Consider the following 27,363-nt stretch of genomic DNA (forward strand, 5'->3'; position numbering starts at 1 on the left):
TGGGAAGTCACTTAAGGCTCAGGTTTCCAAGCGTGAAGACTGCCTGTGGTGGGAGGTATGAGTATTATTTTGTAATATTCAGAGGCAGGTCTAAATCTCTTAGGCCAGCCGAGTAATGATAGTTAAACATCTAATTTTCTACTGATTTTAATTGACTTAGGCACCCAAATACTCACAGTTTTGTGCTGTTTGGCTTCCAATTTTGGCTTCTGTATTGAAGATAATACTTCCCAGCTTTTTAAGAGGTGTTGAAATTGTTCATTAGTAGAAAAAGGCAAGTTGACACTGTAATAGTAGAGACCACACACATACCATAGAAAGATGTGGTTCCATGACTGGGCCATTTTGCTTTCTGTGTGTCTTCCTCTGCCTGCCTCGGTGCTGTTGCTATTATTTAACTGGAAGTGAAGCCCTATGTGAGCAGTATGAAACTGGCTGTAAGGGATCCTCTGGTGTTTTTTGCTATTGTGGTTAATTTTCCTGGGGTGTGAGTATAAATGAACTGTGGAACTTGCAGGTTTGTAGAGGCAGCACCTGAGACTTCCAGTTTAAGCAGAGGAAGACTTTTCTGACCACTTTCTAAGTGTTGCAAAGGAGTCTGAAGTCCAGGTGCTGTGGGAGGTGTGGGTCAGTGCTTCATGGGCTGCCCTGAAAGCAAACAAATGTGGGTGGGCTGAATAGGGGCTGATGTACAGTATAGCTGCCCTGCAGTAACCCCAACACTGACATTCTTGTTCTTCCTGTTGGAAGTTCTGTTAAAAAGAACTTATCCTACTGGAGCCCATAAAGCGTATTTGCATTAAACTTGTGGTTTTGAGTGCACGTGTGTGTGTATGTATATGTGTGCATATATATCTTTTTAAAAATACTGCTGGTAAAGGTTTATTTTTTACTTTTAAGTTAATCCAGTTCCCTGGTAGGCAGCACAGTTGCTGTGATGCCTCTGTGGTTGTGTGGTACCTCTCTCTTTGCCAGACCCAGCTCTGTTCTTCCAGCTCAATCTGGCCAGTTAATAATTGCCCCTTTGCCCCTCATCCTCTGAGGGCAACATAATATCATGTGTGGAGTTATTTTTTAGAAAACAACATACAGAACAACTCTTTGTCCCATGATAGCTCCATTTATCTTGTGGTTTGTGCTTTTGAAGTCCTCCTGCCCGTGGGATTGCGAAAACGAGCTCCTGCCCCCTTATTGCCACAAAACCACACTGTGTATCCTATCCCTTCCCTGGAGGACTCCTCTGCTAAGCTGAGCTGTTGTGGTTGGCTTTCCAGTCTCTTGTATGACAGGGCTGGAAAGCTACAAAGCTCAGATGCTCCACTGCTAACATGAGGACCTCTTCATAGAGAACCAAAATAAACTCCTTAAAATGATCTCTCTAAGACAACAGTCTCTATCTTGTCCAGGAACCTGCTCTTTTTTGTATCATGCCATAATGACGGGAGAAGTCTTGACTGCAGCCCGCAAAAGCCAAAATGGGCTTTTTTGGAGTCAGAGTTGATCTCTTTGCACTATGGGCCTGGACAAATGCAGTCCAGCTAGAACCTAAAGTTCCTTGAAAAGGAAGACTTTTCAGTGCTTTCACTTAGCCATATACTCCTTTTCAGAAGGTCAATCGTTATTGATGTGTTCTGGGACTGATCATGACAGAAGTCTTGAAGAGGTTAAACAAAAGAGTTTTCTGGGTTTTGGAGAGTAGTTCTGGAGGGTAGAATGTCCTTACAGCTTGTCCGGTGCCTGGAGCATCTGAAATATGAAAGAAGCTGGCTGATAATTTCCTGTGGGACAAACAGAGTAGTTCAGAGAGCCAGTGCAGGGTGAAACCTTAAAGACAGATCAAAAATGGCTTCCAAATTGTATTGAGCAAGGATATGGGTACTTTGTAAATCCGGAGAGCACTGGACAAGCACTGATGCAGTAATTAACAAAGATCATGAGTGGTATGGCAGAAGGAGCTTCTGAATCAAAAGGAAAAGGATTTTCTTGAAGATTTTGTGGTAAGGAAGTGCCTGGATTCTGAATTTCCATAAGTACATTTATTCTTGCAACCCAGATCAAAAAATGCCGCTTTTAGTTTTTCTTGGATCCCTGAAGCCTCGGAGTACAACTTTTCTATCTAAGCTAAGATGGCAGTGGTGCTTACTCCTCTTAGCTGCCATCTTTTGACCACTCCATTTTCCTTTTGCCCCACCTTGAGACACCTTAGCTGCTCATGAGACTGCAGGTAAATCAGTGCAGTTTACAACCAGTAGATTAAAATAAACTGGCATTAATTTCAGTTTTTGTTAATGCTGTGACCTGTAACTGGTTCCTTAATAGCCATTGTCAGGGTTGGACGCCATTACTGTTCAAGACTGTGTGCAGACAGGAAGATGTATACCTGTCCTGTCTGAAACTGAAAACTGAGTGAGTTTTTCTTTGCTTGTTTTTAGCTCAATTCGTGTTTAGTTAGTCCATACATGGTGAGATAACACCTATGTCTTTCTCAGCTGTGAAGCAAGGAATTCAGTGAAATCTCAAGTATGCTTGCAGCTTGGAAAAGGACATGACAGGAATTGGAGCAGAAGCAGAATTGATGCCATGAAGATTTTTTGCCTTTTCTTTATACCCCTGTTAGACCTGTTTTACAGCTTCTGTATTCTTAGTGCTTTTTTGCCTTCATTCTTGGACTTGTTTGTCAAGCTGAGAGACTAAATGTTTTAGAAGCTTTGTAGCTAGGGATCAGTGTACCCCAGACCCCAAGGTCCTCTCCAGAACACATTCTGTAAACTGAGATAGAACCATCCAGGGGAAGGTTCCTTGGGGAGAGGGTCTCATTCAAGCCTCTCATTGGAGAATTTTTGATAGAGATGCTAATTAGTAAGACCTATAATGTTATAACAGATCATTTGGGGGTGTGCATTTCAGTGCATTTGACCTGGATGTGTGCACCTAAGGATCCTTAAAATAAATACCAAGGTAAAATCCCTTTTCCCCTTCTAACCGTGTATGACTCTTGATTTTAAGACCAGGAAAAGGCAACAGAATAAATGCTGGAAAAGTACTGATTGTTTGTTTGCCTTAAAAGTTAATACTCAAGTTACTTAAAATAAGAGAAGTAGAAGAGGGAGGAATGCATGTATTCAAATGAAATCTTTATTTTCTCATATTGTAGTTATGAGTGGCAGATGCCAAGCTGGTTTTCATTAGGTCTTGTAGGCTGCTTGCATTCTTCTCCATTCAGTGAAGGGGAAGGTTTGCTAAGCCTCAGGATTTCTGCAATAGCTCTGAGATTCTGATTCTTCCAGGTTGTTTCCCAGAAGTGACAAAGCATATCCTTACTGTGACTATAATAAACCTTGGTGCTGCTGTAGCTGAGATAATGTAAGGATCACTTTAGGATAATTGCTTCAAGGATGAGAGAAATCCGTCCATGAAGTAATGGAAAAGTTAAAGGAAAGATCACAGAACTTAAAATGCCAATGTTTTATGCCCTGTAACTGGGAAAACAAACTCCAGTGTTTCACCTCCATGAACTTTGACATAGGAGAAAGATTTCTGACTGTTCAATGACTTTCATTCAAAAGCGCTGCAATGCTGGTGAAACTCATAGGTGACTGTAGGAGGTGAAATACAACAGAAGTACCTTTTTCCTGTGGATTATCTGCTTAAAACAGCAGGTTGCTTCTGTAGCTGGCACTTAGCAATTGTGAACGTCACTTGGTACTTGGTACGATTTCTGCTGTTGTGCTATTATTTTCTAAATTTTAGTGTACTGCATGATTCATGATAAATGAACAGTAAATTGTTTGCAACCTTTATGGAACAGGAAAGGGTAGAGGTTGTTAGTGTGTGGGTTTAAAAAAAAACCACCACAGTGAAAGAAATGGAAAGTTATGTGTCTCATGTTGTTGAAGTGACTAATTCTTGCAAAGCACAATGTAGGCTTAAGGTAGTATTTTAAAGTATTTGTATAGCATGTGTGTGTATTCTGAAAGGGTCTGAGTCATGTAGCTCTGCCTGTCAGGCCCTTGCGGTCCAGCTAAACATTCCCATGCTGTTCTAGGTTGGATTATGATGTCCTTGAGTGATGTTATGCAGTAACAACCTTTTATTATTCTGTCCATTTCTGAATGGTATTTCATTTCTGTTTTAATGTGCTTGAGTGGAATGATCCTGCATGACAAGTAATTTAGTGCTGAGATAAGTCCCTTGGATTCTTTGTTGTAGTTCTCTATTGACATGCAGTTGCAAAGGAGCTTACAGCTATGCAAGAAAATGCTACTTCATGTTAAAAATCAGCAAAGCATGTTTCTTGGTGGCATCCTTCAGGTATCACTCTGCACTTCATAATATAAAATGGATGACATGCTCTCTGCTTAAGAGAGAAAATCTACAGGTAATGAAATACCAAGACTGAAGGGATGCTTTTAACAGTGACATGAAAAAAAATTCAAGGTGGGAAACATAGTGCTCTTGCTCCTTGGAATCTATGTTTAGAGGTAGGAAAAATTATTTGGTCCACAGAGAAGATATAATTATGTGGGTTAAAGTTATATAGGAGGCTCAATCTCTTCCAGTAAGGGCCTTGGAGGTAAGAAGCAGAATGTCAGAGGTAGAATACTGCAGCTCATGGCTTTCTGAGGTCTTTGCACCTTCATAGATTCTTGGTAAAACAAACAGATGCTCACACTATTTAATGTTTTTGTACACACTTCTAGAGGGAGTGGGAGAACCATCATATTGAATTCTGGTCTTTTGAAAGGCTCAAAGCCATTTCTAAAAGGGCTGTTTCTGTTAACATTGGACATGATGTTTGAAGCAGGCTGATATGGTGCTTGGTATCTTGGATGTCAACAGTGATTGACAGACATGTGGAGCTACAGAACAAAACCTGCATTTTCTACTCTCCTTCCTTAGTTCCAAATGTTTGAGGGAACCTTGTAGTTACAGAAAGGACATTTGCCATTTACTGGCTATTAAGTATGCCAAATATGTCACTGTATGGTCACATTTCCAGATCTGGAAATTAGAGTTGAGGTATTTTACTAGGATCTTACAAAGGTAGTTCTGGTATTCCCAGGAAAGAGCTGCATAGGATTCTGAAGGGAGGGCTGGGGTAAAAAGTCACAGAATGGGTCAGGTTGGAAGGGACCACAGTGGATATTCTGGTCCAACTTCCTGCTCGAGCAAGGTTATCCTAGAGCACATGGCACAGGATTGCATCCAGATAGTTTTGACTATCTCTAGTGAGGGAGATTCCACAACCTCTCTGGGCAACCTGTTCCAGTGCTTGGTCACCTGCACAGAAGTTCTTATGCTTAAGTGGAACTTCTGTGCATCAGTTTCTGCCTGTTGCCTCTTGTCCTATTGCTTAGCACCAACAAGCAGAGCCTGGTTCCATCCTCTGACACCCTCCCTTCAGATACTCATGGACATTGATGAGGTCCCCTCTCAGTTGTCCCTTCTCAAAGCTGAACAGGCCCAACTCCCTCAGCCTATGCTCATAAGAGAGATTCTTCAGCCCCTTAATCTTCATAACCCTCCACTGGACCAGCTCCAAGAGCTCCATGTCTCTCTTGTGCTGAAGATCCCAGAACTGCACGCAGCACTCCAGGTGTGGTCACTCAGATACAGCTTTCTCCTGTCTAGCCTTTCCTATTAAAATTCCTCGGTCGATTTGAAGTAGCTGTCATTTACCTGATACTTCATGCCTACTTTTGGACAGGAACTTTAGGCTGAAACTTTGATGTGTTTAACATGCTTTAGTGGTTGAAAGGTTCCTGTTTCTATACTGGGATTTCACGTGTTGTCCACCATGAGCTACTTCCATAGGCAACTGAGAAAGTTTCTCAGGAAGCAGAGGATAATATATTTCCTATTCAGAAAAAAATTTCATAGAGTCGGTAGTTTCCGGTGCCTTTTTTCTGATTTCAAGAACTAAATAGTCAGCAGGGAATAAAAATATATGCCATGTTAGTTCAGGCTTCAAACAGAACCTTTTTGGAGTCTTGAGGGAACTGTGTGCCATAACACAACTTTGATAAATGTTTTGTTACTGTGGTTAGAATATGTTGCTTAATTTCCCTGTACAAGCCTCAGTATGGACCTTGATCTTATATTCCACTTCTGCAAATGGGGGAAAAGTTTCTTCCTTCATGATATGACATTTATGCATATTGAGCTTAAAGGGGTTTTTTTGGCTGCCATATTGTGTCATAGCAGAAACCAATGGCTAGTCTTTTATTATTGCTCCTTGATTTTTCCAGGCATTGCTGCATCCCAGCCTTTTCTATTAATTTGTTCAATATGTTTCAAATTAATTTCCACCAGATGCACTAGCTTTAAAAAAATATTTTTTGAAGGTTGAATCTTAATTTCCTGCCCATAATTCTAATCTTTTAAGGTCCCTTCTATATTACTTCTTTTTCCTCTGTTGTGTTTGGAGCAGAATATTTCCTATTTTGGTATCATTTGCAGGCTCCTTTAACTTGATACTTATTCTTTTTTCCAGGTCATTAATGAAGTTATTTAATGGTACTGGATCTAATGCTGATCCCTATAATACCTACTAGCTATCTCTACCCCCTGCAGCTTGATTTGCTGCCATTTCTGATTATCTTTTGTTTATGGTCCTTCAGCTGACTTTTTTGATCTATGTTTGCTGGTAACCCAGCCAATTTGAATAAGATTTTGAGTAGGCTTTCATGGCAATAATAGTGCACCTTCTGTTCAAAGACTCTGTATATGTAGAAACAGATTAAACATTAAGCCTCAGTATATTGTGGTGGCAGAATAGTAGTATACCTACTTCTAGAAGGGAAGAGGCAATTTTGTCAAGTGCTGTAGAAGATATGGATGAAGTTAGGACAAGTGTCTAGAGACCTCAGTTATAGTCACATTGATTATTGCAAGGTATCAATTTATGACTTTAAAGTTTTGGAAGAAGGAACTGTAACAATTGCTTCTTGATCCTTGAGATTTCTTATGTTCAAATCAGATGGTGCTTCTATTTTTTTTTAATAGTTGTTTCTGTAAATGCTTTCCTATTCCCTGGGTGCAGGTAGAGGTTTTCAGTGGGATTGCTGGTCTTTACTTCTGTGGGATCAGAATTGGGCTCCAGAGGCTCAAGCATGTTTTTGAAGTCCTCCTATTTTACTCCCCATGCAGTGTTTCTGAAAATATAGCTTATATTCCAGTCTCACTCTACCTCAGTCATATGCCCATTGCACCAACACTCAGTCAGTTTGCACTTTGTTGCACCTCTTATTTTCTTCAAGTCCTAATTAGCAGATGCCCTGTGGAATTTCTCTTCCTTATGCTTTCTATTCCTTGTGCTCATATTAAGTGTAACATTTTTGAGGTCTAAGGTGTGTGGTTGTGCAGTTTAATATGGTAACTGAAGGTGATTGTGCTTGATAACGTGCCTCTCCCATGCACTTTGTTCAGTCACGTGTTTAATTTAGAACAAGCTGGTTCAGGATTGAGGAACCCCTGCTTTTTCAAATTGAAAGGGGAACTTCTAAGACTGGGAAACTTTCATTCTCACTTGGAGACTGCCAAAGTAGGCACCATACTCCATTACCAAAAAGCTGTAACATCTTCAATCTCTTCTCTGGTTCATGTGGTTTTGTTGAGGGTTTTTAATGTCTTTTTTTTTTTCCTTAACCTTGCCACTATCACGTACTTCCTCAAAAAAAATTGTAACAATTCCATTTAAAGCTTTGAAAACTTTTGGATTGCTCTTCTTAGTGATGTTAACTTTAGTCTAGGCAGGCTTCAGCAACTTGAAGACCATGTGGGTACCCAATAAGAACTGCTTCAGATGCTTCTATAATGTGAGTAGAAAAGAAGAGAAAACTGTTGGCTTTTATCAGTGCATGGTGCCCCTTCTGACATCAGGCTGTTGTGCTAATGTTGCCTTTGCTGTGTCTGCCAGCAGAGCTCTGAGTTTAAACAATGGTCAGCAAATCCCTCTTCTAAAGCCGGATTAACTGTACTTTTTCCTTCAGTGGAAACTGCTATTTGGGTAAGAGAGGAATCCAAAATTTTCATTTTCCCTCAAGACAGGCAAGCAAATAAAGCCAAGCTTCCTTGCTGTAGGAATTCAGGGAAGTGCTGGATAAAGAAGGAAAGTGTATCATCTGAACTATGTTCAAGACCATCTAACATATCTAACATCTGCCCTTATCAAGGTGTGTATGTGATGAGAATGCAAAAGTGAGCCTGGGCCTAGAAGTGGATAAAGAGAGATAATTGTTATCTGACACAGGCCTTCTAACAGCAGGTGGGCAAAAGGCTATGCTACAGAATTCACTAATTTTAACCCTAAGTAAACAATCAGATGCTCATGAGTTCTTAAAACACAGAAGAAATTCAGTGCATCTGTTGAAGCCAGGGCAAAATATTCTGATGCTTATTCCAGAGTTGTTCAAAAATGCATCTGGGGATACCTTTCTGTGCTTTCTCTGTGGAAAAAACCCTATAGCCTTATGCCCATCACTATTAGGACTTTAGTTCTCTCCTTTTGCCTTTAATTCCTTTAATCATATTCCATTTTTTTAACACAGTCCTGGATTTCTTTTTCGCTCTTTGTCACTCTGTGTCAAATATGTTCACACTTGTTCAATATCCACTTATACCTTTTGTCCTCCCATCATTTTTCTACGGTAGAGTTGAAGTTATAAAAGATGGTATTGTCATTTTTTTGGTTGTGTCTATTGTAATAATGAGGATTGCAGAAAGATCTCTGCCTTCCATTGAAGGTCTTCTGTAGGCCAGAATTAGGTGCCTGTCCATGGAGGGGGAGAAACCCAGATCCATGTGTTACTCAGTCCTGCACCAAGAGAATGATTGTTCTTTCCAGAGGCTTCTGGTTCTGAGCTGAACAGTCTGCAACTGTAAATAATGCCAAATAAGTTTGTAGTTCTGACTTTTTTAAAGCTATTTGTGCTATTTTCCTTGCAGCATAGAACTTAATGGATACTTAGCCATGGTCTTAGCTGTGCTATCCTGTGTTACAGGTACATGAAGAATTGGAGAGCAGTACAAACAAACTGTAAACTTATTACTACTGATTTTAAAAATAACAGCCACAGGTTCTACGTTAGGAAAAAAAAGGGAAAAGATACAATCAACGGGGTGGTGTGGAGTGGAAGAGTCTTTTTTATGTAGCTGGTTCTTGATACCTGCACAAAAGAAAATTTGGAAAGGCAGCATGGTGCTGACCGTTGAAGCCAGGATCTTTTGCAGTTGTTCATTGAGGAAACTTCATCTGTATGTGAATATGATAAAATTCTGATAGTGTGTACCGGTTTGGCCAAATTTAGAAATATATCCTCTGAGAGAAGGCACAACCACCCCTCCCCCACCAGGTTCGGGGAAAAAAAAAAAAATTTTCCTCGAAGGAAAGTGAAGAAGATAAAACTATTTATTTAACAAACACACGGGAAAGGAAAATGAGGTTAAATGGTAAAATCTTTCGCTGTGGAGGAAAAACCTGGGAAAGCGTTCAAGTCCTCCCTTTGGTCTCCTCAGAGCAGGGGCTTGGCCCAGGGCCAGGCCCCCTGTGCCCGGTGGAAAGTCCTCCTGATGTGCTCTGAGGTTGAAAGCAGTCCAGTAGCAAAGGGAGAAAATCCGGAATTCCAGAGAAGGAAAAGTAAAGTCCAACTCTCAGTCTCTCTCCGGAGAACCAGAAACTGAAAACCACTGGCCAAAACTGACTGGAACACAGCAAGCCGGGTGCTTCCTCTCTCCCCTGCAGCAGCTGGGGAAAAAAAAAAAAAAACAAAAAAAACCCTCCTATCTTTATGTGACCTTGAACAAGCTGCAAACTGCTTTGAGAAAGTTTTGCTCAGTTTTTTTCTTCCCCCTCTCAGGCTCAGTTTAGAGGCATAGAAAGGCACAAAAATTAATTTCTGGGCATAGGCAGCAATATGGGATACACATCATAAGGTCACCCCAAGACATAGTGCTAGAATGCTACCAGAGACTGACAGACCAGGAATGTATTCATTTCAACAAAAGATGCTTTTTTACAGTGAGAACAATCATGCTACCTCCCCACTAGCTCCCCCAAGACATAATAGAGTCCCTATCACTGGAGGTTCTCAGGATGAAACTGTAACAGGGTGCTGGATAGTTTCGTCCAGGCTCCATTTTCCACAAAAGGTTTGACCAGCTGATCATTTGAGGTCCCTTCCAAACTAGACTGTTGCATGATTCCATGTTGAAGCAACAGCCTGCCAAAGGTTGAATTGCTGCAAAATAATGATAAGAGCTGCCATGTGTCATTATTTTTACTGAAGATGGAGCAGGTTAGCATCTTTCTTTTTGGAATAAAGCATGCCATCAGGACTTAAACAAGACTGTGTTTTCACTCTCCACCAGAAATCTGCTGTTTCTATCAAAGCAAACACTACAGAGTCCAGTTCTGTAATTATCCTGTCTACTTAAGTTTTCTTTGTAATGTCAATATTTTTATGAATCTGTGGCAAATACAGGCCTGCTCTGTAATAGCTCTGAGGGTTGCAAATGACCTTATCAGCAAAATGAAGCTTTGTATATTAGGTTTTGTTTTATGGGGCTGTATTGTTTGGCCTGATGAAGAGTTGTTGGGAGGTGAGGGAAGTAGAGTAACAACATACTGTTAAAGCAGCCCTGCCCCCCCCCCACCCCCCCAAAAGATACATAGAAATAACAGGATGATGATTGACTTCTGATTTTCAGCCAGAAATTACATAACTGCTTTGCCAGTTTTAGACATAAAACTACATAGATCCTAACTATTAAGGGGAGTTGGGGCAACTCACCCTTCCTCAGGAGACATTTCTTTTTTCAGATTGATATGATGATATGGAGGGTATTTGGAAGGAATTTGAAGAAACTGAGCATACCATGCTAAATTTAAGGTGATGGCAGATGTTAAGTATGAGGCCTGTGTTTAGACTGACTTCCTGTTTTTAAAATCCAGAGGTTGTTTGTATACTTTGCTAGAAAACTGTTTGGTTACTGAATCCTGCTGCTATGCATCTGGAGGGAACCAAACTACAGACAGTGAAGATGATTTTTTGGTTGTTTGTACCCACAGGCAAGTGAGAGAGTAGGAAATTCGTGCTGTGGTCACATGAGGTATCAGGAGAGGCCAGGAAAGTTGAGTGGTATCAGCTCAGCACGTGGCAATATCTCTGTTTAGATTTTTGTATTGTTCTGTATACATTGCATTGCTAAAATATGTCAGGGTTTTCCCTCCTCCATAAGTGAAAAGATTTTTCAATATAGACAGTTAGTAAAATGTCCAAGCCTGCAATGTGATGAAAAGTTTCAGGAAAAATATTTGTCATCACTGAGCCCAGAGGTGCCTCTTGTTGTTCCTGCTCCAGAATAATGTGTAGAAGTGCAATTAGATATGTCCACTTTGATTGTTGGTCCAGTTGCCTGAACAGCAAGCCCTGATTTCCGTCCTGTACCTGGCCCACTGACTAACTGGAATTGAAACGTGACACTGGAGCTTTATATGTGCACTTGGTTAGTCTTCTGTCTCACGCTGCCAGTGTTTAATGACACTTTGAGGTAAGACAGTAGGTCCTCTGCTAGGGATTCTCACACCAAGTGCACCACTTCCGCTTGGAGCTGGAAAAAACATGCTCCTCATCTTTATCCTTCCTGACCCTCTACTGTTACAGATACAGGGTAGTGTCACTGGAGCTCTGAGCACTGGGAAATAATCATGAGACACCAAAGGTGAAACGCTATCCGCGCTGAAATCATTGAGAAAATTCCTGCTGCCTTCAGGAGTGCCAGCTTTCATTCACCTTGTTCTTTTTTGCTGGGAAAGACAAGCCATCCAGGACTGGTTTCTGATACTGTTCATAGGTTGAAATTGGTGTGCTTTCCAAACAATCATGTGCATTATTTGACAAGGGCAAAACCAGGGTAGATAATGATTTATAATGACTAGAAGGTTACAAAGGTTCCACTAAAGGTCACAAATCACAAACCATTAGATTTGCAAAGGCTGTAATTCAAAATAGTTAAGCAAAGTATGCTTACATAATAGCACTGCAGACACCAGCTAGTGCATGTGAGAGAGTGTTGGTATCTGGGTCCTAATGTGTCCTTCAGCTTCCAACGGTTTCAGTAGCATGGTAAAATCACAAAGCAGAGATGATGGAACATAGCAACTTTAATGAGGTGAGAAGAACAGATGCAGTATGTGTGTGCTTATATATAACCTAATATTAGTAGCAACTTTGAAGAGAGCTGTGTGTTTGACAATACAGCAGATTAAGTTACAGTTTGCAGACTGGGACAGCTGCACTAATTCTTTCTTTGCTGTTGCAGAGCTGTACTGCCATGCTGCTCATGGGGGAGGCCATGGTGAAAGCTGGTGAAAGAGTTAAAGAACAAGTCTTAAGAGGAGGGGTTGAAGGAGCTAGGGTTATTTAGCCTGGAGGAAAGGAGGCGAAGGGAGACCTTATCACTCTCCACTACTACTTGAACGGAGGTTGTAGGGAAGTAGGTGTCTTTTCTCCCAGGCACAAAGTGACAGGATGAGCAGAAATGGCCTCAAGTTGTGTCAGAGGAGGTTTAGATTGGATATTAGGGAATATTTCTTCACCACAAGGGTTGTCAAGCACTGGAGGACAAGCTACCCAGGGAATGGTAGAGTCTCCGTTCCTGGAGGTATTTAAAAGGCATATGGATGTGGCACTTAGAGATACAGTTTAGTGCTGGACCTGCTGGTGTTGGGGTAATGGTTGGACTTGGTGACCTCAGAGATATTTTCCAACCTAAATGATAGTTGTCTTGTGTACTCCAACAGGAAGGGGTATTGGAGCTTAAAGTAGTTGGGATGAGTGTTTTGGAGTGCTTTTGAGGATAATGGTAGAAAATTGCTTTGGAAAAGGTAGTTTAAACTGCAGCTAATTTGGATACAACTAGTTCTGCCTTTTTAAAAGGTTGTAGGTGACAGCAGAAGATGGTTTGTTCTGAATTTTCTGTGTTGTCAGTTTGAGGAAACCTGTTTGATTTTTGTGGGTGGTTGTAGTCCTGAATTTCCTTTAGTTTATTTCTACTAGTCTGAAATGTTGCAAAGATGATGAATTGCTTTTCCTTAGGCATGTCTGTTGCTTTTTTTGCCTTCTGACTGCGTCACCCATTTGCTGTCTTTTTGAGCCAGCCATTACCCTGGCCGTACCTGATAAGTCCTCTGAAGATCTTACCTCTCTGCCCTCTTTCATTCCTTACTCGCCTCCTGTTCTTTTAGCCTTTATCCCTTGTTACACCAGATGTTGGCTGCTTTCTCTGTTGTATGCAGTAATACCTTGAGATGTATGTTTTGTACTAAACCTGTCAAAGATAACTTGTAGTGGACATGAGCGAAAGAATAAAAGGTTGTTAAGCCCATGACAGACTGAATAGAAATCCCACAACCAATTTGTTGGTGCAGTTCAGCTGGGAAAATAGCTTATAGTTAAGGCCTTGCAACCTGCAGTGTAGCATTTGCAAGCAGGCAGCTGAGGCTGGCAGAAACCTCTTCAGCCAGTTTTGTTGCAGAAGAGACATAATGTAATCCTTTTTCAAAGAAGAAGTGCATCCCCTCTGAACTCAAATCTTGGCTTTACTTGCACAAGTGGATGTCTTCACTGGGGGGAATTCTACTGTTGAATGAGTTGCAGAAGTATTACATCAATTTTGCAGCTATTGCTTTTTCTCAATTAGAATGGAAAATAAGGAAATGATGAGGCTTGTTTTCTCTTTTTGCTTAGATTGATACAGTTTATGGTTAATCACAGGTATACTAGATGTACGAGTGAGTTCAATGAAATCAAAAAGCCTGAAAATAGCTCAGTATGTATGTGATTACCACTTGGAGCAGGTATTTCTCTCTAATTCTTTCCTTATGATCTATTGTTTAATCTAAGAGCTTTAGGTTTGTTTGAATTGGAGAAAGAAGGAACCATGCAAAAAAATCCAACCAGACTAGCCTGAGGGAGTTGATGATTGATAGAGTAATCATTTGTTTAACAGTGATATTGATTATATAGATTGTCTAGATAATGTCAGACAGAAGTTCAGGCATGACCTTTTCCTTTTGAGGGAGCTGGTTTATAGCCTGTTCTTTCTCAAGGCAGAGATTTTTTTTTTTTTAAGAGGAAGTGTGGGATAATATCATAAATAGTTGCATTTGCACAGGGGTGAGAGTCAAGAGTTATGTTAGAGTATTATTCTCAAGGTGGGAAAGGAGGGCTGGGAGGTCCTTAGGCTAACTTTAAAGCTGGAAAAAATATTCTTATCAGATTATATATTATCATTTGGACTGCATTTTCTTTTTGTCAGATTGTAAAGTTGAAAATCTTCTTGCTCTTATAAATGTTAGTTAGGTGCAGCCTAATGTCACAGTTTAATGCTTATGGGTAAATAATAAAAGGGTTTTTTTCCACTTTCACTGGAGTCTGAAATGTCTACAATAGTGGCATGCAAAAGGTTTGCATCCAAAAAGTTCAGGGTTTGGAGGAGACCCTTCAAATAGCAAGGATTCTACTTCAGAGAGTTTTCCCATGTATTGTGCTGTCAGAACTAAGTGAAGAGCAGCAGCAGCAGCACTGTGGTCTAGGCAGAGACTGAGTTTGTAAAGTAAGAAGGGTCTTCTGATACCTGGCATTCCTTGAATGTTTGTGATTAGTGCTGAATTATTTTTCTGATTCCCTAGTCTCTTTTTGGCAGGTTGCACTTTGCTGTTGCCTTCAAAGAGCCCCTTTCCAAGAAACTGTGCATAATAATTGATCTCTAGTTTCAGCAGTGTGAGGAGGGTGAATATTTTCCTTTGCAGTTGAGGATGTGTTCATACACAGTAGTGTGTATACAGAGAAGAGTTGTGATGTCACTTTGTATTTAATGTTCACTCGAAAATAGATGGGATGTCTTCAAAACATCTTTCATTCTTTCTTTTTTTTCTTCCTTTACAGGAGTTACAAGTAGCACTGAGTGCTCCTGTGGACGTAATCATTTTACCTGTGCTGTCAGTGCTTTTGGTGAATGCACATGCATCCCTGCTCAGTGGCAATGTGATGGAGACAATGACTGTGGGGACCACAGCGATGAAGATGGCTGCAGTAAGAATACCATCCTTGACTTGTGTTTGGGAAAATGGAATATCTTTTTCTTTGCAGGTGCTTCTCTGTTTTACAGGCACAGCCTACCATTTGTATGACAAAAGTTTTCAATTGTAGATGACTGACTCGGAGTCTAACAAAGCCATTGTCCACCGATAAAAACCACAGTGAAAGCCTAATTTTGGCTTTTTTTTGCAGCTGGTTTTAGATGGCTGTTGGACGTGAATATGTTAGAGGGAGAGGAGGGACAGAGAACAGTACCTCTCATTTTTCCACCCTTGCAAGAGCACTATCTGTGAATTAAATTATATGATTTTGCTGTAAATATTAATGGCAAATAAACAGTGTGAAGAGGCATATTGAGTGTGTCTGCCCTCTTCAGTAACATTCTAGTTTCTTTCCTGGCTGCCCTATGAAGGGAGGGAAAGGCAAACACTGCAATAACATTTGTTGGTCTTGGGATTGGCTGAGAGAAGTTACCTTGCAGCTACGGTGTATCTGTACTCTTGGCATCCATGTAGCTGAGCTCAGCTAGGTGAGAACTGATGTGAAATGTCACTCTGAGTGGGTGTAGCATGATAGAGATGAATAGAGAAAGCCTCCTTCCGTGGAGACACGAGTAAGTTCCTTTTTTACCTCATCTCTTTGGATTCCATTGAGTGTGGTAGAATTGAAGAGAGGAAAAAAAGGCCTGGTGTCATGAAACTCCTTTCCTGAAAGTTTCCCTAGAGCTGAAAATTCAAGGCTTCTGTCAATGAACATGAGAGAGAAATTTATCTTCCTCTGCAGGATCTTTCTCTAACCTTCCCTGGTTTCTGCCATTGATTACTGTATGGAAAGGAGCTTTCCTCATCTTTTAAATATTATCTTAGAGTCTCTTCTTCCTTAAATGTGGGAGATATCAACCCACCTATGTGAAAATATGATTCCTTCTCAATTCTTGTTTCTTAAAATTTTGCAATCATTGAACAATATGGAAGACCTTGAGTCTTGGGGAGGTAAGGCATATCCAATAGCTAAGCTGGTTTTACTGGCTTCTTACTAAGCACAGAGGAAAATTCCTTTTTTTGTATGGTTGGGGTTTTTTTTGCAGGCAGGTGAGGAGATTGGGAGCATGCTGGTGGGGTTGTTTTGACTTTTTCTTGGTGGGCTCAGTAACAATTTAGACAAGTGATACTTGTTGATATGATTTTCTTTGTAATTCAACAACTTCCAGCACCAAAAGTTTTAAGCTAAGCAGGCATGGTAGGACTTGGGTGCGGGAGAGATAAGATCTTCCACAGGAGCTAGCAGGAGGTGCTTCAAAGCTAACAAGAGTTGCTTCATATAACATATGCCTAAACTGTGATTCCCCTTGCCAAAAAACACTGTTTGAAACTTCAGAAGCATTCTCAAGCAGCAATCTGACAAGTTTATGGATGTATAATCCACTAAGGGCTGTTAGAGATGAATATGCCACCTCTTGTTTGGGATGTCTTTGTATTACAAATAGAGGCAGATTTTGTGTTTTGAGGAAGAACGTTTATTTTTGTGCTACTTCCTTCCACTCCTCTCTTGGCATCTACTGATGCATCATGTCTCTCTGTCCTGAAAGAGAGGAACCTTTCAGTCTTGCACAGTAAGATACAATATATTAAGGACATCTGGCCTGTAGCTATTTGAATGGAAGCTGTACAAACTAGGAAGCAGTAGTGAACTGTGAGCAATCTGCTGATATTCTCAGGCACTGGAGATTGGGAAGAATATAAAAAGAGGTAGACATATAGGAGGCAGAATATAAAGGCATGCAGAGAATGTGGGAACTGGGTTTGACTTCTGCCTTTTTTAATTTACAGTTTCTAAGAAGGTTGGCCACTGCAGTTAAGACAACAACAACAAAAATTATATAAATACATTGGCAGCAAAAGGAGGCCTAAGAAGAGTCTTCACCCTTAGCTGAATGTAGAGGGTAGCATAGTGTCAGGGAAATGAGAAAAAGGCTGTTACTTAATGCCTTCTTTACCTTAGTCTTTAATGCCAAAACCAGTTGTCCTCAGGATACCCAGTTCCTCGAGCTGGAACTTAGTGACAGAGAGCTGAGTGAAGCCCCCATAATCCAGAAGGAAATAGTTAGTGACCTGCTATGCTAATTAGACACACACAAGTCTGTGAGCCCAGATGGGATGCACCTAAAAGTAATGAGGGTGACAGAACTTGCCAAGCCACGTTCAATCATTTAGCAGCAGTCTTGGTTAACCGGAGAAGTTCCAGCTGAATGGAGATCAGCAAATCTAACACCCATCTACGTTGGAAGGATGAACTAAAGGCCTGTCAGCCTGACCTCAGTACCAGGGATGGTCATGGAGCAGATCATCCTAGTTCCATCATACAACATGTGCAGAACAACCAGGGATCAGGCCCAGACAATATAGTTTTACAAAAGGCAGGTCCTGCTTAACCAGCTTGATCTCCTCCTATGACAAGATGACCCACTTAGTGGATGAGGAAAAGGCTGGGTTGATGGGCTGAGACCAAGTGCGTGAGGTTCAGCAAGGTGAAGTGCCAGATCCTGCACTTGGGTCACAAAAACTCCCTGCAGCACTACAGGCTGGGGGAAGAGTGGCTGGAAAACTGTTCAGGGGTAAAGGACCTGGGAGTGCTGGTCAGCAGTGGCTGAACGTGATCCAGCAGTGAACAGGTGGCCAAGGAGGCCAATGGCATCCTGGCCTGTATCAGCACTAGTGTGGCCAGCAGGACCAGGGCAGTGATTGACTCCCTGTACTCAGCACTGGTGAGGCCACACCTCAAGTGCTGTATCCAGTTTTGGGCCCCTCACTACGAGGAGGACACCGAGGTGCTGGAGCACATCCAGAGAAGGGTAACGGAGCTGGTGAAGGGTCTAGAAAACCTGTCTTAGGAGAAGCAGCTGAGGGAGCTGGGGGTGTTTAGCCTGGAGAAAAGGAGGCTTGGGGAAACCTCATTGTCCTCTATAATTACGTGAAAGGAGGTTTTAGTGAGGTGGGGGTTGGTCTCTTCTACCATGTCTCAAGTGAAAGGATGAGAGCAAATGGCCTTAAGTTGCACCAGGCAAGGTACAGCTTGGACATTAGAAGAAAAACTTTTCACTGAAAAAGCGGTCAGACTTTGGAATAAGTTGCTCAGGGAGGTGGTGGAGTCATGGTCTCTGGAAGTGTCTGAATGTGGCACTTGAGGATGTAGCTTAGGGGTGGTTTAGGTTGACTGTTGGGCTAGATGGTCTTGAAGGTCTCTTCCAACCTTGGTGATTCTGTGTTCTTATTCAGGACATAACTTGTGCTGTAGGTCTCTGCAATTTAGTGATAGAGGAGAGCAAGCATGTACAGAGAAAGATGGTAGGTTTGACAAGATGGGAGACAAAGAGCTCCATTTATACAGAGTAGAAAAGTGACTTAAGGGGAAGGACTAGAATAGGAGCTGCCTTTTTAAATATTGCATCCTAGTAGAATAGATACAAAGAAGAGAACTTTATCAGCTGACAGCCAGCAGTACTTGAAGTGCAATTTAGTGGAAAGAAGAAAGCAAAAATAAAACATGAACATTTCTATAGCATCTTTTGCCCCATTGCTTAAGTGCATGACTTCAGCACACACGTGCAAGGTTGCAGTGGAGGAGCCCTAGGAACACGTACTCCATTAAGGCTGTTATATCTTGCTCTGAGTAGCTGCTCATTATGAATCCAGGTATGATACTATTCTTAGCTTGCAAGAACTAGATCAACTCTACAGTGTAGGTTTGTGGTAGTTGTCTGTGCTGTTTCTTGTCTTGCTTAGTTATTATAGCACTGAACAGTGCTGCCAGAGCAGGTTGCTTGCTAAATCCCTCCCTTTTTTTTGGTGTACAGGAGCCTTGTGAAGGTGTACTTGTTTGTGGGGTTAACTTTCCATTTCCTCTGTTTGCTGACTGTGCCAAGCTTAAACAGGGCAGCAGGAGTGCAAGAGCTGGGGCAGGGCTTGAGCCCCTTGGAACAGCAACTCGAACTTTAAATCAGTTTAAGCTTCTCACGAATCAGCAGTGATGCGCACAGTACATGAGAACAGTTGGTTCACCAATTTTTCTTTCCTTCCCTGGCTGTCTGTGGCATGCATGCAGTTTCCTGGTTGGAGTGAAATTTCGAGCTTCTCTGTTTTGAACTTGATTTATGGTTTTATTTATTGACTGAAATTAGTAAATTTCTTTTAAATACAAATACTGAGCTAAAGCTTTGGATTGTCTTGATGAAGTCATCGAGCAAGCTGCAGATATACTAAAGGCCTATTTTAAAAATTCCTCTAAAACCATGGGGCTAGTCTTCATGCTCCAGTTGTTTGTTCTGACTTATGAACCTCAGTCTGTGCAACCACTTTATATGGACTCTTCTGAGATGACAAAGCTATTGAAGTTCTTTTCCAGCAATTCTATGGATGTGCAGCTCTGAGTTTTACAGGCAGGAATTATAATATCAAGTAGATATCTGTGACTGGAAGAGTGAACAGATGTGTTTGCAAGGAATCCCACCTTTCCACTGGTCTGCTGCAAGCTAGTTTTAGCATTACAGGATTTTCTTTTTTCTCCTGCGTATATCCAAACTTTCCAGAGAAATAAAGCTGCAACCATACCTTTTTGAGGTGCTTTACTTCAGTGTATCATATGCTCAGATGTATGCTGTAAGCTAATACAACAAGAAGAATGATTTCCTGAGAGAGTTCTGTCTACTTCCTTGGAAGAGGAGAGGAAAATGTGAAGACATTGGACTACTGGACTAATAAAGCCAGAGAGTGAAACAGGCCGGGGGTTAAGGTGAAAATTACTTTAGCAAGTCAAGATTCAGTGTTGCACCTGTGTCTATGTAGTACTGCATGTATGCTTGAGTAGTTGATTGGAGTTTGCTAAATAAAGAAAAGAAAAAGCAAGATACCTGGCAGTGAGTGGAGTTACAGCTATGAAAAACAAGAGCAGACATGGGAAACACTCCTTTTGAGAGATCTTTTCAGTTTTGAGATAAATTCTTAAAATATGGTGTGTTTTACTTTGTTTTTTTTTTTTTATTCTGTTGCATACTATAAAAAAAATTACCACTTCTTGAGTTGGTTGCACTAAATTTTTCCTCAACTGTCACCATTTCTGTACACCCCAGACACTTTACACTCATCTTGGTGTCCTCAGAATGTCTGCTTCTCCATAGGTATTTTCCATTGGTTTTGGGAGAACCATGCCTCTGCTTACCTGTGACAGAAACTGTTCTCCTTGCAAATTTGAAGCCCTGCTGTGATGGAAGCCATTTATTCCGTGACATGTTTGCTTCCTGCTCTGGATCATGTTTACAAGCCAGAGTGCTGTAGTAATAATAGCAATAAGCAACCTGCCAGCTGTCGTGCCAGCTCCATAGACTTTGTCTGGTGTCAGCTCTCTGGCTTGCTCACAGTGTCTGGCTTGGAAGCCCTCGCTAACCCATGCACAGAGTAGTTCAGCTGCCTTCCTGCCTTGTGCCAAGAGAGACTGCTCTGGCCCGTCCCTAACGAAAGCCGCATGCAAGCGGAGGAATGGTTTTCATTCTGCCCTCCTGCACGCCCTTTGAAGTCCTGCGTGGTGTGAATGAGTCTTACTTCCTGTGGCAAGGGTGAAAGGACAACTGAGTAAACTTGGCCTGAGGATTGATAAATAGTTCTGTTTCTCATAAGATACACCAAATCTCCCCATAACCATCCCCCCCAGAAGAGCCTTCTTGCTCTGAATTTTGGATCTGTATCATACATAATTAACTTGTAAATGTGTTACTTCTTGGGACACAGACTTGCTTGCTTAGCTCCATGCACTGTTGTACAATACTTCTTCATTTAAAGGGACTGAAGAAAAATTTACGTCTTTTACCTTGAAGATCACTGAAAATGATCTGTTGTTCCCATCTCATGGAGAAATCTAGTCAGATTCTGTTGAGCTACAGCTCATTCAACCCCAGTAAAGGGTCTCTTACTTGCCAGGCAGGACTATCAGTGTAACCTGCTCATCAGCCCCACAACAAAAAATTTTAAGGTGACCTTAGGATAAAAATCTCACAGGTCTTTAACTAAAATTAGTGGAAACTTACAAAAAAAAATTTCCTTCTGCCATTCACTTAATCACGAGTCTTGAGCTCAGAGGCAATGGATTAGGTGAAGCTTCATTTCTAAACTTCCAAGTTTTACAAACTAGGAACTCTTGTCAAGAGTTCAATATTCTGTTGAAAACAGACCAGTTCCGTATCTGCAACTTTGTCATTTTATTGGGCCTGGAGTATGTGTGTTTCCTTTAAAAGGCACCAGAATTAATGCAGTGCCCCCTCAGGCAGAGTGCTTGTGATCAAAGGGCTGTGAAAGATTGGATGCTGATTACTCTTCCAATTTTTTTTTCCTTTTTTTTCTTTTTGTCCAGCAACATCCTTAAATACAGTTCAGCAGTGCAATAACATTTTATGTAATTCTGGAATTAGATTTTTTACTAACAAAATGTTAGTAAAATGTAGTGTCTCCTTTTTCTTCCTTTATTTTTTTCCCTGGACTTCTTGCCTGCTGTGCTGCAGATCTCAGCAAACAGGTCTGTTTGTGGGTATGTATGTGTTTATACACGTACATGAGTGTGGATATAGCTGGGGGTCAGGCTGCACTTTTCTAATGTAGGTAACATGATTTTTCTTTTTTTGCTGTTGTTGTATTTATGTTTTAAATTAACTTCTCGTTCTTCATGTGAATGAGAGTTTGTCTAATTAAGCAGCCAGTATTGTTCAAGCCTCTCTGCGTTCCAGAGCTCTGAACACCAGTTGCTTGCTGTCCTTGGGTACAAAGCAACCTGCTCACAACAGGCAACAGGGATAAAGTGTTCAAAGGACAGTGGGACGTGATTCAGTCTGCGTTTCACCTTATAAACTTCCCTTTTCCCCTGCCCTCCCCCTTCTCCTTCTGCTTGGCAATAAAAGAGTGTCCTGTGTAATAGGAGTTGGAAGAGGGGGAGGAATAGCAGGCTTATGATAGACCTAGCTTTGCTGAAACATTGGATGATGTCCAGTGTGACCATGCAGAGGGATGAGCTCAGGGAAATGGTTGGAAGTTCAAAGGCCTTTTTGTATTGCTCACTGTCAGTTGACAGATGTGCTCTCTTTAGCTGTTGCTTCCCAGCCTAGTTCCTCCCACTGGCTCCCCTTCCTTGGGTTTGCTCCCCATCCTGCCTCTGGCTCTGCCTGGGGAGGCAAGTTAGTCCCTGTCTGTCTGGCCATTTGCCTGCCTTCAGCTCCATCCTGGGACTTGCCTTTGCTCATTTCTTTTAGGAAAATATTGTTTCTTTGCATAGATAGGGAGAGATCAAGCTGGAATGGAGCAGAGAAGGGGGGTTGAAGCTTAACTGTGTTTAGTGTTGGTGTAGCCTAATCCTGCTATGAGTACTGGTGGAAGCATGTTAGTACTATCTATGGTTACTTTCTTATCCGTGGAAGTGCTGCCTATGAAGGACTTGCAGCTGTCTTAGAGAGTAATAAATAGCCTTCATTTTACAGGTTGGAGAATGAGGCTAAAGAGGCAGAACTGTCCCAGAGTCATGCATCAATATCAAGCTGGGAAGAGAATATAGGGATTCAGTTTCGAGTCTTCTTGATGCTAATCCAGCTTGTCCTCCAGCAAGATGAAGAGGTCTTGTTCCACCTCTGTCAGTGAAGAGAGTTCATGCTGCTTCATTTGTATCACATCTTCTGACTGTGGTTTTTAAAATGAGCTATATGAGTAAAAGCAATACACTTACCAGATTGTATAGCTGCTCCATCATGTCAGAACAAAACATAGTGGTGGTTGTTTGAGTGTACTAAGTGTGACCTCCTAACTTTTGAATTTCCTCTTAACTTCAAATTTCCAGACACTCTGGATGTATTTACAACAGTACTAAACATTCACTGTGGGCTAGTGATATGGCCTCAGCTTTGACTCTGTAGGAGTAAAACCCATCAAAATATGAAGTAATAAATGGCCAACAGAAGAGCTGATTAGTAACAACCCTACAGCAAAGGGCTGTGCAGTGGAACTGGGGCCTGATGTGCTTAGAACAAATAGAAAGAAACAGGAATGTTTCTGTGTAAGCAGTGTGCTTTTTAGTGGGAAGAAGGGATTGGGAGGGCAGACCTAGGAAGAGGGGGATTAGGAAGAGACTGCTCCCATGTGAAAGCTGCTCCCAGAATTTCTTGCATTTTCTTTTGAAGCATCTGTTCCTGACCATTATTAGATTCAGGTTACAAGTTTATGTGGATCCCTGCCCTGATCCCATTGGCAGTTCCTCTGCTCTATGAGACATCAGCCCTCATTCATTAGTTTGGTTTTTTTTGGTCTCAAGTGGGTTTGTGGTTTTTCTTCCTCCTTTAAAGTAGAACTCCTGTAGAAGGGGATTTAATCCCACCCTGCCTCCACCCCAGTGTTGTCTGGGCTAGCACACACTTGCTCTCTGCTGGGTTGGGGAATTTGGTCCTCCTCTGTATATGGCAGTTTGTGTTTTGCTCTCTTCCCCTGTGCTTGAAGCTTGATTTTTATATCTAGGAAGAGTATGAAATTGGCTGAACTGCTCCCTGTAGGGGTGGAATTTCATTTTATGTCATTACCTCATGAAGGATGCAGCAGTTCAGTGGGATAATGGTATCTGCTCTGAACCAGCGCTAATGGCTTAACCCTCTGGGAGCCTGAAGAATTCTCCCCTGGAGAGTGAGCATGCAAATTCCCTTCCAGGTGGCTCCTGTGCAGTCCTTTGGTGATTAGTCATGCTAAAGCATATGCTGGATGGATGGTCTTAGTCCTGAAATTGCAGCTGAGGCCACGGAAGGTTTTCTCAGCATGCAGTGTTTGGAAGTTGTGCTTGGGAGAGAGAGGGCTGATCTGTGGGACTGACTGAGTCCAAAAATGTCTTGATTTTATTTGGAAGCAGAGTTTGGAAAGTGGAGAATTTTCTACTTCTACCTGCCCTGAGGAAGAAGAGGGAACTCCTTCATTTTGCTGCAGCAGCACAGGGGTGCCCAGAGAAAGTGCAATGTAAGGAAAAGGGTCAGCTATTGGAAGACCAGAGTGCTGTCAAACCTGTAGAGGGAAAATACAGATTTTTGTGCTTCTTTCTCCTTCATACCCCTCTGGGGCCTAAAAGTAGCTGGATATGAAATGGATAGATATCTGCATGGGATAGCCTGGACATGATGGGAAGGACCTTTTCCCAAGGGCCAATGCCAAATTCTTTGAATGTTGAGAGCAATTACATCTGCAGTGATGTCTTTAGGTACAGAAATGCCTGCCACACTACAGGAACAGCAGAAAAGATGATCTGAATTTGTGGTTAGAAAAATGGATGTTAGAGAAAGTCTGAATTTATCTGCCCTAATGTATTCTTAGAGAGGGGGGCTTTTAGGACAGGCCCTTGGTGAGAATTTTTGGAGTGCTTGCTATGGAGAGCAGTGAACAATTTAGTATATATAATCCATGCTTCTTTAGCAGGACACTGGCAGCAGTCCTGGGCCAAGGGGAAACAGAAGGTTGAGAAAGCTGGAAAAGCTGAAAATGTGACTATTTGTTCTCCTTATTAAATCATCCTCCTTTTGTGTGTGGCTGCTGTCTTCACCTTCTTTTTTTACCCACCTCCCTCTGCTCTCACTCCCACCTCCAGGATAGCGTTGGCAGGGAAAGGAGTAGCAGCATAGCAGAAAAGGGCTGGCCTGCCTGGTGACAGATGGGAGGTGCTGTCGGCAAGCTGGGCTGGGATGAAAGGGTTTCAGGCAGTAGCCTTTCTAGCCCTCGCCCCTTCACATCGCTGAGCAAAGGCTGTTCTTTGGAGAACACACCTGTCAGGAGCAATCTTGTGCAGCCCCTTGCCTACCACAGCTGGCAGCACTTAAAAGCCTGAACCTTTTGGGGTTGAGTGTTCCTCTCATCTGTGGGGGAAAGAACAGGGCTGATGCTCCCCCTCGAATTCCAGCTTTGTGGCTCCAGGCCTCTTCAAACACTGTGGGTTTGTGGTTGCACTCCATTGCAAACAGACTCCTGTGTAGGCAAGTGTCATCCCATGTCTGTCCCCTCCTTCCATCCTTTCTGGATGGAAACCTCGAGCAAGGTTTGGACTCTATTGTCCCCACCTGAGGTACAACAAATTATCCCCAGCATTGGATTCCTGCCTCTAAGTTTCTCCTTGCAGATTTCTTAGACAAAAAAACTGACAGAGCCCTCATGCTGAAACACACTGTAGCATGTTACTTTGTCAAGTCCTGTTCCCCAAAACATTGCTTCTGATAGTTCTCACCCTAAGGAACTTGCTGTGTAATAGAAACAGGATGGATTGTACTGGGAATCATGCCGGAAAGATGTTGATAGTTTAATTTTGCTTGTTATAAAACAAGTGCAGTTGTGGGAGGACAGCAGGCTCAAGGATGAAAGAGGAAAAAGGAACTCAGTGGGGGAATTGCAACAGCTACTTTATTGTGGAAAGGTCAGCATTCCTCTGGGGAAGAGAGACTGCCAAGCTACAGACCTACCCTGACCCCCATCTGAGGAACAGCTCTTCCTGATGACTTGAAATTTTTTCTTCTGTTTCTAAGAGATGTAGCTCTGCTTCCTCAGGAGGGAAGGAACTTTGTTTTCAGGAAGGAAGTTGGCTGCAGCTCCATGAGGTGTTTCTTTGCTCTTTCAGTGCTGCCCACTTGCTCCCCCTTGGACTTCCACTGTGATAATGGAAAATGTATCCGGCGGTCATGGGTCTGCGATGGAGACAATGACTGTGAGGATGATTCTGATGAGCAGGACTGCCGTAAGTCACCTGTCTGAGGGAAGAGGGTGGGTGCAGTGCCTGCCTGCTATGCCTGGGGAAAGTTGACCTTTTTTATTACAGGAATGTAAAAATCTATCCCCTGAATTGGACCTCTGGATCTCTGGCTTGTAATAAGCTATATTCTGCCTCTGACAGAGATGTGTACCTGTGAGCCCTGCTGCCTTGGCACCTGGCTTGCTGTTCAGCTGCCTGTCTTGGGGGAGGGTATGCTTCTCCATCCAGCTGTAGAACCGTTTATGCCCTGCAGCTTTGCTAGTTAATGTCCCATGAAGCACTTCCCTGAGCTGAGCTCTTCATGCCCTCCCCTGTTAGTGGAAACACCTAACCCCTGCCAAATCCTACTGAACTGCCTGTCTGGCTGACTTCCTGTGGCCTCAGGTTCCACTGTCTGACTTTTCTGCAGTGCTGGGCTGTCACCAGCGTCCTGTCCCTTCAAACAGTGCTCCCTGAGGAGAGGGAGGTGCTGTAGGGATACTGCCTACACAGAGTTGTGTGCATGGTGCTCCAGAGTGACTCTGATGGAGGAACCCCATCTCAAGAAATGTGGAAATAAAGCTCTTGACTGTAAACTATTCCATGTCCACTAAATGCATGGAAATGAGTTCACTTTCTGATCAGTATATCCCTGATCTTAGCCTGCCTTTTTGGGCAAAGGACTGGGAAGCAAAGTTCAGGGATTGACATCCTGTGTGATGCTCTGGAATGCAGGACTAAGCTCAATTTTCCAGTCTATTCAAATATATTCATGAAGAAAAAGGTATATAGGTCTGGGTCTGGTTTTCTGTTTTTCATAAAAGGTCGAAATGCCCTCATATCTAAGGCAACAGTGGAGAAGGGTGTGATCAAAAGATTTGGAGACTAATGAAAGGAGAAAGGCAAGGTTCTGTGCATGAGAGATTCCTGGGGGATTATTCAGACTAGCAGTAACCATAGGAGGCTTTCTGTTGGACTGAAGTCCTTGGGTGCTAAATTTGCAGTCCCTTTTCTTTCCTTACGGGTCTGCAGACAAGCTTCCTTTGGAGACTGGCAAGGAGAGTGGAATGAGGCTGCAAATACTGAGGTGTTCAGAAGAGGAAGTTCAAATTTTCTCTCTCCCTCTTCAGTGAACGTGCCCTTTGCTTTGAAGACAGCTTTAGCATTGTTGTGAAAAGAAGGTGGAAATACAGCACTACTAGCAGTTATTTGTTAGATAATGATAGGGACTATTAATTCATTTAAAAAGAGGCATGGATTACCTTTTTTTTTGGGCAGGGTTATCTTGAGTCTGGCTTGGGCCTGTGCTCGAATACGTACCAGCATAGGATGGGTGGCTTCATCTCTCTGTTCCAGCTACTTCCTTCAACCTATGTTCTCAAGTTTTTGAGCCTGCCGTATTGTTGGCATGTGATCAGAGTGGAAAAGAGACACTCAAGAAATCTCCCAGTGGCTCTCCTGGTATTTGTTAGGGGAATCAGCTCTCCAG

The 27,363-nt window shown here is 42.2% G+C and overlaps 1 protein-coding gene across 4 annotated transcripts in view; it reads left to right on the forward strand.

Moving 5' to 3' along the window:
• Positions 1–27,363, forward strand: part of LRP4 (LDL receptor related protein 4) — an 84,804-nt gene that overhangs the window by 26,999 nt on the left and 30,442 nt on the right. For all 4 annotated transcript variants that reach the window (XM_069017286.1, XM_069017289.1, XM_069017287.1 and 1 more), the window contains exons 2-3: positions 14,949–15,095; positions 25,764–25,880. In XM_069017286.1, coding sequence (XP_068873387.1) covers positions 14,949–15,095; positions 25,764–25,880 — 264 coding nt within the window. The remainder of the gene's footprint in view (positions 1–14,948; positions 15,096–25,763; positions 25,881–27,363) is intronic.

Source organism: Aphelocoma coerulescens, chromosome 5 (genome assembly GCF_041296385.1).
Source record: "Aphelocoma coerulescens isolate FSJ_1873_10779 chromosome 5, UR_Acoe_1.0, whole genome shotgun sequence".
Lineage (NCBI taxonomy): Eukaryota > Metazoa > Chordata > Aves > Passeriformes > Corvidae > Aphelocoma > Aphelocoma coerulescens.